General features: G+C 34.0%; 1 protein-coding gene across 1 annotated transcript in view; it reads left to right on the top strand.

The window, feature by feature from the left end:
• Window positions 1-320: 320 nt before the first annotated feature.
• Window positions 321-13,603, top strand: part of Tmc1 (transmembrane channel-like 1) — a 101,645-nt gene continuing 88,362 nt past the window's right edge. Inside the window, exons 1-4 of the mRNA XM_005388743.1 lie at window positions 321-333; window positions 1,517-1,564; window positions 6,866-7,025; window positions 13,345-13,473. Of these exons, the coding sequence (XP_005388800.1) occupies window positions 321-333; window positions 1,517-1,564; window positions 6,866-7,025; window positions 13,345-13,473 (350 nt within the window). The remainder of the gene's footprint in view (window positions 334-1,516; window positions 1,565-6,865; window positions 7,026-13,344; window positions 13,474-13,603) is intronic.

Genomic DNA, 13,603 nt, shown 5'->3' with positions numbered 1-13,603 from the left:
TCACATTAATTATTTTGGTTTTGCTTTGGATAGGTGTGTTGCAACACAGGCTGTGGGTCAGCACTTGCTGCTTGTCCTTAACTGTTTCTGTACAATACGGAGAGGACCCTGCTCCAACGCTAATCTTGCATCATTAAAATGCCTTCCTAGGGAATTCTTTTATTGAAGAAGCTTGCTGGCAGCATTAATTGCAAATATGAGACCATGACCAATTATTATAGAGAGAAGAATGTCTTCTTAGAAATGCTTGCCTTATTAATGCAAGCTCTCAGTAGTGACATAAACAACTTCGTCTTGTGCAAATCTAGTTACACGTAGCAATGGAAGGCAAAAGTACATTCTGAACAAAAGAATATTTATTTTTATATTCCAAGGCTGATGTTAAGTGATAACATTTTTGCATATTCTAAAAATTTTTATGCAGATTCTGTGTAAAGCAAAAAGTGCTTTTCACAATAATCTGCTTTGTGAATGGAATTTATATACTTGGCTTATGTTGCCTTTTCAGTGTGCTTGTCAAAGTTCTGAATAAGAGCCTTGATAGTGCGATAGCAGAAACAAAATGAGAGGTTGTTTCATCCATTCTCAGAAACGTTGTTTGTCGTCTTTGACTATTGGATTTGTGCCATTTTATCTTAAATAAAAATGTAAAATTATCTATTATATGAAGTTACTGGATTTTGGTTCCTAAGGGACACCATACTCATTTTTCCGAAGGCAAATTATAAAGCTCTGTCTCTGGCTGGTTTTCTTTTTTTTTTTCTGGCTGGTTTTCTAAACTGTGATCAGTGAACCCTAAACTGACTTTAGGGAAAAAACCCTGCAAATTAATATTTTTCCATATGATTGTGTCATTAATTTTTTAACTAAAATCTTTATATCCCTTTATAAAAATGAAGGAAAACTTTAAAAATACGTTTTGTGAATGTGGATTTGAAAAGAAGCAAAAGTGTTGTCTTACATGGAACTATAGGTGCATCACATACTGGGAAACTTAGGCTAGTTCAATACAATACCTATAGGAATAATTAAAACAGAAAAAATAAGACTTTAAGCATTTCAGAAAGACTTTTTGATACATGGTAAAGTTGGTTGGAATGAATTATTCTCTATTTTTAAGTAGCTAATTTGGTTATAATAACCTAATTGGTTTGGGCATGTGGGTATAATATTATTAACAATTTAATTTCTCATAAAATGAAATGACCAACAAACCCCAATATCCCTACTGTAATACAGAGTTTATTTCCACTGAAGTTATTTTGAATTAAGTTGATAGGCTTATTGCTAATCTGCAAATCTCTGAAGGCAGTGAAACAGAAATCTTCACACCGCATTTGTAGAAGACGCTGCAACTGTATATTGTTAATAAATAATGTTCATTTTGACAAATTTACTGAAAAATGTTTTTATTAGCTGCACAAAAACATTCTGATGAATGTAATAAAAGTAAAAAAAATTGCTAACAATTACATGGATATTTAAATAATTGCTATGTTTTTTCTTTCTTCAACAGTGCAAATCCAAGTAGAGGAAAAAGAAGATGATACTGAGGAAAGCTCAAGTAAGCAAGGATGTGCCCACTCAGAACAGGTTTTCTGTGGATATCAGTGAGTGTAGGGAATTCTTCTGTCATCTTCAGGCTTTGCCCACATAGAAGCACAGGAGTAGCCCACACATAGGCACAGGACTGTGTGTGACTGTCTTTTGGTGTTCTTGTTAAAGAGCCCAAATTCAGCAAGCAGAATCCTTGCTCTAGGTTCTGTTCAACTGGCACACACATACCTTCTCCCAGTGTATATGTTGTACATGATAAGTAGATGATAGTCCATAGTCCATGACTATTTGCTTTTTCATCTCTCTCCTCTATTTTTCCTGGAAAAACTTTTGGCTCTAAAAAATTTCCCTTTAAGACCGAATCTATACATTAGAACAGATTGGCTATTTTGACTGAACTGACCAGGTGGTTCAATTAAAATAAAAGAACATGTCTATTTGTTTTGAATTTATGAGCATTTTATCTGAATTGCTCTGATTTTTTTACTTTGTGTAGGCGCAGCTCAAGAGCACAAAGTCTGACATCTTTCTAGCACCCAGGCCATTCATGGATGGGAGCATGAGAAAGACCATTATATGAGCAAAAGCTTTGATTTTACCAAAAATGAAAGAAAGAGCAGCATCTAAGGAAGAGTTCACTTAGAGAAACACTGACACTCTCAATTTAATAACCAGAGCGCTGAGCAGCAGCCAGGGAATGCTTACAATGCCAATTGTTTCTATTGTTCGGTGCCCCCTGAATGAAGGCAGCCCAGAATGTCTCACAGTTCTTTGTGCTATGACTTGAATAGAGAATTGAATCCAAGGTAGCATTGTACACAAGTTTGGATTTAGTAGCTGACTTCAAAATACTGTTTAGAATTTGAATATTTGTAAACTAGTTCAGATTTTAAAGACTGCTTTTGTTTCTAAATGATAATGATTTTAATGATACATATTTCATCCATGGTAAAACAATGCAACAGCTTTAATAAGTTAGTCTTTGTTTTTTAAAATAGTTTTAAGCAAAATTTTGTCTAGGTACCCCTCATACCTTCGTAACTCCCCTTTAGAAACTCTTAAAGGCTGGTTTGAAATTTAATTCCACTGTGTTTGAGGTAATGTCAACCTTCTTGTGTGATGCCAGCACTTTAAAAAGTATTGACACTTGTTGATGGCCCAGGATAAGATTTATTCTGGTGAATATTTAATGGATCCTGAGAGTGTGCTCTGCATTTGTTGGGTACTGTATTCTGTAAATGCTGATTAGGTCAAATTGGCTCAGGGTGTTTTCAATATCTTTACTTCTTTTTGTGATAAGAACATATAACATGAGTCCTATCCTCTTCAACATTTTCTATTTGTATATTACAGAATTATAAGTGATTGATTCTAGGTTCCTAGTGGCTACCAAAAGCTTCAGCTACTCAGGTTCCTTAAATAAAATGGTGCAATATTTTCACAAAACTCTGAACATCCTCCTTTTCCTTTAAATCTTCTATACATGACTTATAATACTTAATGCAGTGTAGACACTCTGAAAACAGTGGTTGAGGTATGCTACTTATGAAATAATGACAAGATTAAAAAGTCTGTACACATTCAGTAAGGACACAATTTTCCCCTAAATATTTTCCATCTGAGATCTGTTGAATCCATGGATGTGGAACACAAGGATACAGATGACTGGCCCTAAGTTTCTTGGGTAATTACAATTATTTGTCTGCTAATCAAAAACTGCCTATTTCCTTCTCTTCCTGGGCCTTGGAAACACATTCTACTTTCTGCTTCTAAGTTTCATTTTTTTGTTGTTGTTTTTTTTTGACAAAATCTTACTATGCAGTTCAGGTTGACCTTGAACTCACTATGTAGCCCTGACTGGCCTTGAAACCATGGCTATCTTCTTGCTTCAGTTTCCCAAATGCTGGGATTACAGATGTGCCCCACGATGCTCAGCTAAGTTTGAATAATGTAGCTACCTCACATAAGTGCAGTATTTGTCCTTCTGTTATTTATTTCACTTTTATATCCTCAGTGTTCATCCATATTGTGATGTGAGGCAAGATTTCATGTATTTTCAACGCTGACTATTTCATTGTTTGTATACTCCATATTTCCTTTGCTCATTCAGCTGTTGCAGGACATTTAGGTTGTTTCCATATCTTGGCCATTTTAAATAGTGCTGCAACAAAAGTGACAATGTCTCTTCAAGATCCCAATATCAATCATTTTGGATAAGTGTCTCAGACTGGGATTGTGTGGGTCATATGGTAGTTCTATTTTTAATTTTTTGAAAAACTACAATAGTGTTTTCCATAGAGACTGCTCAGTCATATATTTCCCACAGCATCAATTCCAATTTCTTAACATCCTTGCCATTCTTTATTGTATTTTTGATCATAGTCATCAAACAAGTATGAGCTAATATCTCATTGTGGTTTGATTTGCATTTCCCCCATGATTAGCTTAGTTGAGCATCTCTTCATACACCTGTTGGTCAAATGTATGTCTTTAGAAAATATCCCACTCAGGAAGTCTACCTATTTTTAAGAATGTGCTATTACTATTATGTTTATTTCACTGTTTAATCTTAGGAGTTTCTTATGCATTTAGGACATTAATCCCTTATTAGCTATATGGCTTGCAGATATTTAATCCCATTCTGTAGGTTGCTTTTTTATCCTATTGGTTATTTCCTTTGTTATACAGAAGCTTGTAGTTTGAGGTCCCAGTTATCTGTTTTCATTTTTATGATGTTTCCATCTTTGTTATTTTTTCCCGATATGAAGGCTGAACCTGTGTTCTTTCTACTGAGCTATACCCTCTGCCAATTTTTTATTTTTTATTTTGAGACAGGGTCCTGTTAAGTCACTAAGTTGCCCAGGCTGGATTTGAATTTGTGATCCTCCTGCCTGAGCCTCCCGGAGTGCTCAGATTACAGAAGTGTGAAACCACACCTAGATTTTCTGATTCTTTATTGAGATTGTTTGTCTACTTGGCATCTGTTGTCATTTGATATGAATTTTAGGATTTCTTTTCTCAATTTCACTAAAAAGTGTCATTGAAATTTTGTTTGGAAGTGTGTCAATTTTTTATTTGTACTTTTAATAATATTAAACCTTTTAATCCATAAATATGATATATGATTATAATATTTCTTCATGTATTTGTGTCATCTTTAATTAATTTTTGTCACCATTTTTTAATTTTCAGTGTACAAGTACTTTATGTCATTGGTTAAATTTATTACTAAACACTTTATTCTTTTTCTGGGATTGTAAATTGAATTATTTTATTAATTTCATTTTCAAATTATACATTGTTAGTTTATAAAAATGCAGTCATTTCTTGTATGTTGATTGTGTATTCTCCAATTTTCCTGAATGATTTATTCTAACAGATTTTTATGGATAATTCAGGGTTTTCTATATACAAATTCGTGTCATCTGCAGACTGGTATCTTATTTTTCATTTCTAATTTTTGATGCTTTTTTTCTTTTCTTTGCCTAATTGCTCTGGCTAGGACTTTCAGTACTATGTTAAAAAAGTGAGTGGGTATCTTCGCCTAGCTCCTATTCTTAGACAAAAAGCTTTTAGTTTTTGTTTTTCACTGTTCAGTATATTGTTAGTTTTCCCATATGGTCTTTAGTATGTTGAGGTAATTTTCCGCTATCCTTAGTTTGTTGAAAGATGGAAGTGTGTTCAATCCTGTTACATGTTTGTTTCTACATCTACTGATATGATATTGATATGGTCATATGTTCATTCTGTTAATGTAGTATATCACATTATTTGACTTCTCTGTGTGGAATCAACCTGGTATTCCAGGGAAAGTCCCCCTGGTCATGGAGTATAATAGCTTTAACATGCTGTTGAATTTGGTTTGCCAGTACAGTATTTTGTTGAGAGTTTTTGTGTCTGTATTCATTCATGCTGGACCAGTAGTTTCTTTTTCTTACAGTATCTTTGTCTGTCTCTGGTACCAGGAAAATGCTGGCCTCATGTATGATGTTTAATTAAAATATGCAGTGAGTGTTTAAGTTTAAAAAAGAATTTTTTTACAGTAAAAGTCACTTTGGCATTAATCCTTCCTCACGCTCCCTATCTTTCTTGCCACTTTCTGAAGCAGTAGTGGAAGTCCTTTGTCATTAGTGTCTTTACGAGGTATGATAAAAAATTTAGTGAATGCTGCTGCTGCATGCCATCCAATGGAAAGGCAGGCTTGAAAAATATCACTCTGTGTCCTTACCCACCTTGTTCACCAGATCTGGCACCATGCAACCTCTGGCTCTTCTCTGGAGTCAAGATGATCATGAGACATAAAGGTTTTGAACTGATTCAGAACATCAAGGCAACCATGGCAACACAACTAAAGACTGTCTTGGAAGAGGAGTACCTTTTACTATAATAAAATGTTTACAAATTTAAAACTTTATGAATTGCTTAAAGCATACACCATAATGAATTTGGAAGTGTTCCTTTTTCTTCAATTTTATTGAAGGGTTTCAGAAAGATTGGTGTTAATTCTTCTTTCAATGTTGGGTGGAATTTACCAGTGAATCAAGTAAATGTGTATACTACTGATGGTTTTTTAAATGAAGAGATAGGAAATATCTCAGAAAAAAAGAGGAAAGAAATATTTGGAGTGAAGAATGAAGATAAACTAGGTGTGATGGTATGTATGGGTAGACTCAGTTATTCAGGAGGATTGTTTGAGCCCAGGCTTGACAACATGGTGAGACTCCCATCTTATAAATAAATAAATAAATTATAATGTTATTATTAATAGAATTAATATAGATTATTTGAATTGGGAGAGACTTCCTGGGCTGAATATATTTCTCTAAAACTATTCTAGTTTGTCGCACTTTCTGGTGTCTCATCCTTTGTTCTAAGGTAGAAGTAGTAATTAACACATTGCACATTATCACTCATCCATTACGTGTTAGAAACCTCTGAACCTAGACCTGATTTGAATGACTTAGAAATTGTGGCATGATACTAGACTCCAAGCCATCTTGTTGTACAAATAAATGAAGACAGAATTGTAAGGATTAATAAAATTTAGGAGTTCCTATTCACATGTTTGAGTAGATGAACCACAATGAAAATGATAATCTAAATAATTCATTCGAGTAGTATATGTAATACTTATTCAAGTAGAATGATGTATATGTAACGGTGTAACTTATTGCACCATGGAGAATTGTGAGATTGTGGTCTCATGTGTGATGCTAATTGCTCAAAAACAGGAATAAATGTGGGAGTGGAAGAAAGGAAGAGAACGCTTTCTGATGTTGCTCACTGAATATCCAACTGCTGTGTTTAGGTGAAGAAGAAGATAAGCTACCCAGAAGAGAAAGCCTGAGACCGAAGAGGAAGAGGACCAGAGATGTTATCCACGAGGATGACCCAGAACCTGAGCCAGAGGATGAAGAAACAAGAAAAGCAAGAGAGAAGGAAAGGAGGAGGCGGCTGAGAAGAGGAGCGTAAGTTAGTCCTGATATATAACTGAGAGCACTGTATATTGCAGTTACTTGACTCTGAGAAGATCACTCCTTTTAGGCATTTGTTTACCTTAACATCAGTAATTAAAACTAATCTCAGAAAGACAGGCTTACACTGAACCTACCATTTTATTGCACTTAACTAGATATATTTTAATAACTACAAGGGAATTTCAACCTGAATACAAACTAAAAATGGCTTATGACAGATTCTGTTGTGGAAGATTTAAACTGACACGTTATTAAAATACTATAGTTGATTTAAATATTTGAAAATTATCCTATTAATTGTATACACTGTTATTGAAGGTTAGGAGGAAACCTGGAAAGAATGAGCCTAATCATTTCACCTTTTAGACTGGGGCCTGGCTATAGCTTTAGCTAAATCTTGTCCAAGAAAGAGGAATGTATTTTATAGCTTTAGAGGGTTATTCATAAAAGAAACAAAGAAAGTGGGACACAGTTATTTGTAGCACTCAAAGCCTAAAATATTAACCATTTTGATCTTTAGAAAACATGCACTGGTCTCTGTTATAGAGGATTGGAATTATTTCATTTTTAATATGGCCCAGTATCTTTCAGCTGAATGTTTTGCTGAGTGATTACTTTATATACACTAATATGTTATGTGCTACTTAGTAAAAATCAAGGAAGAAAATTTTGGAGCACTAGAAATTTGCAGGCGACAGGAGAGAAAGGTGTGACTATAAGACACACCTAGTAATAGAAAATCTAGGTCCCTTGGAAAGGGAACAGCCAACCTCTTCTGCTGTTGGAAGGTAATAGGGCCATGTGAGTCCCCAACAGGAGTGAAATCCAAACACCCTCAGGCTTTAAACGATGAGGGACTTTATCAGCTGTCTTTCTAAGATGACACACTCCAGAATTCAGTAGCTCTATTATAATACTCTTCATTAAAAAATTGTTATTAAGGGCCAGGGATATAGCTCAGTGGCACAAGTGCCTGCCTGGCAAGTGCAAGGTCGTGAGTTTGATTCCCAGCACCAAAAAAAAGAAAAAAAAAAAAATTGTTATTAAAAGCAAGCAAATAAAAAGTTTGTGGGTAGAGAAGATTAGCATTAATAGATGATGTTCCTTTTGAAGTATAAGTACTTTATATTTTAGTTTATTTAAATTTTAAGTCTTATAAATAAACAAATCTGCTGCTGGGAAAATAAAAAGAGAGTGGAAAGATGGGGGGAAGATGGGAGTCGAAATGTGCTGTGTACATGTACCGGTCCTTGACTGTGAATGCAATCATTTTGCATGCAGACTTGTACTAATAAAAGTCCAAATATATATATATTTAAATTTCCCTTGTTTCTTTCCTTCTCCTTGTATTCCTTTGCTTCTTCCTTCTCTCAAAGGTCCATCTCTGTCATTGTTGAATATTAAAACATCATTTGCTTTAAATTTTGACTCTGATTCTTTTTCTTTGTACTTTTTAAAGAAGCCCTTTCTTTGCAATAAGAAAATGTAACACAATTTTAAGTCCTAAGCAATATTCTGATGATTAGTGCTATTCTTTTTCTAAGAGGCATAAAGGGATTTACTAGGTAGAAATTTAAAAGTACATGCTCAAAGAAACAGTGTAAGCCTTCAGGGGAAAGACACATGCTACAATTTGGAGGTGTGAATATTTACATTTTTGGTTATGGAATTTGTGAAATTGTAGGAAGCTGCATCTTGGTCTTGGTTTACAAGGAAAAGGATGGCTTATCCACAGAAACATAATGGCCCATTTTCCAGGTGGGGGACATGGGTCCCAATAAATTATTTTTGATTGATAATCTAAGATAATTTGCATAAAAATATTTTTGAGTGTTCTCAACTTAATCCTTTTAATTATTTTCTTTGGTATCGGGAATCAAACTCAGGACTTTGTGCTTGCCATACAGGTGCTTATGCCACTAAACTATATCCCTGGCCCCTGATTCCCTTTTTTGTTTTTTTTTTTTTTGGTTTTTCTCCGGTACCGGGAACCGAACTCACGACCTTGCTCTTGCCAGGCAGGCGCTTTGCCTCTGAGCTAAATCCCCAGCACCCTGATTCCTTTTAAGATCAGATTTGTGGCCTTTATTTTTATCAACTAACAGTATTCTTAAGAGGTTTTGGGTGTGATGGGGTTAGAAGAAAAGAAGCATAAACAAACCTAGGGAATATTAAAATACTATGGTTGATTTAAATATTTGAAAATTATCCTGTTAATTGTATACACTGTTACATTGTATATCCTGTTAGCTGTATAAACAAACCTAGGGAACACTGTGTGACTAATCTTGGATAATTGGAGTTGTAATCTTCTTAAAAGTACACTTATTTTTAGTTAAAATTTTCTTTGTTTGCTTTCTACCTGTCTTTATTTTTTTTATCCAAAATAATATCCCTTCTGAGACTTTAATATCCCCCCCTTTTAACTGAAATGTTTAAGCAACATCTCAGGGAATTTCTGTTGCACTGACAAAACATTTAAAGACAAAAACAACTAAAAAAGATTGCAATGCTAACTATATCTTTGGATGCAGTTAAAAATATTGTTAACATTTTGTATATTTCTAATAATATTACAGACTTTTCTTGATCTAGTTTTAAGTGAATGAATAAGATATTCATAGTAGTAAGAAGTTCAGCATGTTACACCTTCTTTTTCCTAACAACTGTTGTTTAATCAAATTTAAAATAGAAAGTCTTGCACAGATTAGCCCTAAATTTTACAAGATGAAACATATGTAGGATCTATCTTTTTAATATAATTAATTCTTCCTTGGAGTGGTTCCTAGAAAAGCAGTTTCTCTAATGTTATAGAGATTAATATTTCAATTATATACATATTTGAAGGTAAAATGTCCATCCACCATTTTGCCTTGAAAGACAGTGGATCCTCCTGAGAGATACGAATAATTATTTTTAAAAATATAGTAGTTTCATGGTTGAGGATATAACTTAGTGGTGGAGAACTTGGCAAGCATATATAAGGCCCAGGCTTAATTCAATACTGCTAACAAAATGAAACACAGGCAAAAACCTCCCAAAACCAAACTAAGAACAAAAACAAAACAAAGCAAAACCAAATGAACAAACAAAAACTCATGCTGAGATCATTTAGTGTAGGAATAAGTGGATTTCCATGTCTTGGTAATCTTGAAGGAGATTGTTATATGTTAGCATACTTTAATTTGAGTACTGGGTTCAAAATGAGCATTCCACACATATAATATTTATTAAATAAATATTTATCCAGCTCTACAAGTTCATAATGCAGTAAGACAGAGGCCACTTAAACAAAGTTATCATGAAATAAGGTAGCATATACTGACCAGAGGCGAAATATAAACAGAGTGGTTGGAGTCTCAGAGAAGCAAAAACTACTCTCACAGGGATAACAAGAAAAAAAGTAACTGAGGATCTCCTGTAAATTTTAAAGAAATCATAGAATGTGGATAGGCTAGGCATATAAAGTCTGTAATCAGGGTTGAAAAGGTTTCTGGTAAATGCTTTGTAAAAGTTGCAATGCAAAGAAATAAGCTTTGGTACCATGGTTAATCCATACATGGAATAGCTAATTCATTCTTCTTTTATGGTGCTAAATTAAATGAGATTTTAATTTAGATATGATTCTTAATGGAAGCTCCATAATGTAAAGCTTCAAGGAGTGGACATGCAGATATCTCAAATTATTTTAGTTGGCAAGTTAATGCCTTAAAATATCCAATCATTAAGTAATTAAAGTTTGGAAAAAATATTTCTGACTCACTCCATTTTCTTTTTTCTTTTCTTTTTTTTTTTGTTTTGTTTTTCTTCTGGTACCAGGAATCGAACTCATGACCTTGTGCTTGCCAGGCAGGCATTTTGCCACTGAGCTAAATACCCAGCCTCTCACTCCATTTTCTTGATACTCTTTGCATCTGTTTTCTTTTCCCATTTTTAGGCTAGTTTTCTACAGTACAGTCATTTGTATAGTTTGGATTTTTGTCTGCATGTACCTGGAAACAATCTCAATTATTTTGATTGAAACATATTTTTCTCTAAGATAATTAGGTAATATAATATTTCTGATTAGCAAATTATAAAAGAAACAAACTGAAAATAGACTTAGTAAGAAAAATTCTCAAATATCTTATGCCATGGTTATAGAACAACATAGGATTTTATATAATGAACACCAAATTAACATCAGAAATTACTCTTTGCAGAATTGTGTCTTATACAAGCTATCAATAGGAGATGCTATTTTCAAAGGTTAACATAATCGTTTTTTCAGTAATGGGATGATTAAAAACTTTGGATTGGTAGCAAAAGAAAGCAGTTGCAGAGTCATCTTCCAGGCAAATTGTAAAACAATAGATAGTTCCTCTTATGTCTAATCATTTAAATGGCTTTTAGCATATTTCTATCTTTGTTGGGTCATGAGCTTGATGAGCAACAAAACCTGTTTCTGAGTAACATTGAATAGTTAAGGTCTAGGGAGGAGAGAAATTTCAAGAGCTAATTGGACAGAAAGAATTTAACATAAGAATGATGAGGAGTCATGAATAAAATACTTACTAATTAGGCTACTGAAAGGTAAAAAATAGCTTAATAAGGATAATAGTATCTGTAGGAAGCAGTTACCAGTCGCAGACTGAGTGTAGAGGAGAAACCCAGGGAGCTGAAATTCAGAGACACTCTTCCTTGTGGTGATGGTGATGAAGTTGTTTCTGCTGGTGTTGTTAGAAGTGGCAAAGTAGACGCACAGGAAACTGTGGGAAAGCCTTACAGATCCTGCAGTGAAAAACTGCTGCTTAGGAGGAAGTGTCTTGCCCTCCCTAAGCAAACCAAAAGTAGATATAAGCAGTCAAGAAGAAGATATGAAGCCACAGGAAAGACTCAGTTTCATCTTTGTAGCCTCTGTTGTCTGAATATAAAATTGATCCAGTTAATAAAGCAAAAATGTAACTTACAGCATCCCAGCTCCAACATCACAATATTACATATAAAATGGTGTTTAGGACTGAGGCAACAGCTTAAAAACAGAAATAATCTATTATTTAAAAAATTGATTTCTATAATATAGTATTGTAGAAATAGAACATAATACTCCATTTGAAATCATGCTGCTCAAGGTTAAAAAAATTTTTTTTTGAGTTCTGGACCTTATACTATATTTTTTTAATACTAGGAACACAGAAAAGATACATTTTCTTTGCTCAGTGATAAACTAAATTCCTTTGAAGCTCTCTTCAAAGAATTTGCTTCCATACCAGTATATTTCAACTTGAATTTTATCAATTGATGTTTTATATTTAATTAACAGATTAGGTTACCTTTGAGAGATAGATACTTTTTCCCACTTAAATTTTTCTCATTTTCTCTTGAGACAAGGCTAATTGAAAAATTTTAAGGGTACTTCAAAGACATCTTAGCCTCTAATTTATTAATATTATTGAAAAATAAAGCTAAATGAAATGTAGACTTGGGAAGGGAAGATGCACTAGGAAACACAGAGGAGAAAGAAATATCTTGATAGATCTATAACTATTCTTTCCATAGAGTTTGTAGTTCTGACAGCTTGAGGCTATGGACATAAAAGAACATTTTAGTTTCAACATCTAACAATGTAAATGTTATAGTTGATACACTGTGTCACCTTGAGAAGTCTAGAAGCTTAATTAAGTAACTCAGCAGTTCTATATCCTGCTGCGTAGAGGGCATGCCCTTACTGCTCTAGGATGTTTTTCATTGTGTTAACTTGATAAGTTTAGAAGTTTGACTAAGTGACTCAGCAGGGGATCAGGGTGCTCACTTTGTAAACATCCTGAGCCTGTGCAAAAGGAGGGCTAGGAGATGGTGTGGGGGCTACACCCACCCTGTGGTGGAGAAGCTGCATACAATATAAGGGAATAAAAGGGGCTTGCTCCCTCTCTTTTTGCTCTGATTGCTTTTACTGTCTTCTGCTGCCTTGAACTGTTGCCCCTGTTCCACACCACCCTTCCTTGGAGCCAGCTGATTACAGACTGAAACCTCCACAAACTGAGCTAAACAAACCTTTCCTCCTTTAACTTTGGGTGTCAGGTGTTTTTTCTCAGCAATGAGAGAAAGGTAACTAACACAATAAACATTATTGTTTAAAAAGTAATAGTTCCGATAATCCTGCATCAGTTTTCAGATATGGGTCCTTGTGCTTATAGGTTTAGCATTGACTATAACCAGCCAAATTTAAAAAAAAACAAAAAAACAAAAAAATGAGTATGTAATATTAGTCTTTCTTAAGTCTGAAAGTTAAGCAGACGTTAAACTTTTGTTTTGCTTTTTTCTTTTAAAGAGAAGAAGAGGAAGAGATTGATGAAGAAGAATTGGAAAGACTGAAAGCAGAATTAGATGAGAAGAGACAAATGATTGCTACTGTTAAGTGCAAACCTTGGAAGATGGAAAAGAAAATTGAAGTTCTCAGGTATGTTGCCACTTTTCATATGCATAGATACTCTTCCTGAAATTGATCTCCTACTCCTTTGCATTATGACCTTTATCTTAGAAGTAATGCTGTATATAACATGTATGTAAAATAGTCATTATACTATCCA

Source organism: Chinchilla lanigera, unplaced genomic scaffold (genome assembly GCF_000276665.1).
Source record: "Chinchilla lanigera isolate Chin_1 unplaced genomic scaffold, ChiLan1.0 scaffold00033, whole genome shotgun sequence".
Lineage (NCBI taxonomy): Eukaryota > Metazoa > Chordata > Mammalia > Rodentia > Chinchillidae > Chinchilla > Chinchilla lanigera.
This window is presented reverse-complemented; position numbering and strand designations above follow the sequence as displayed.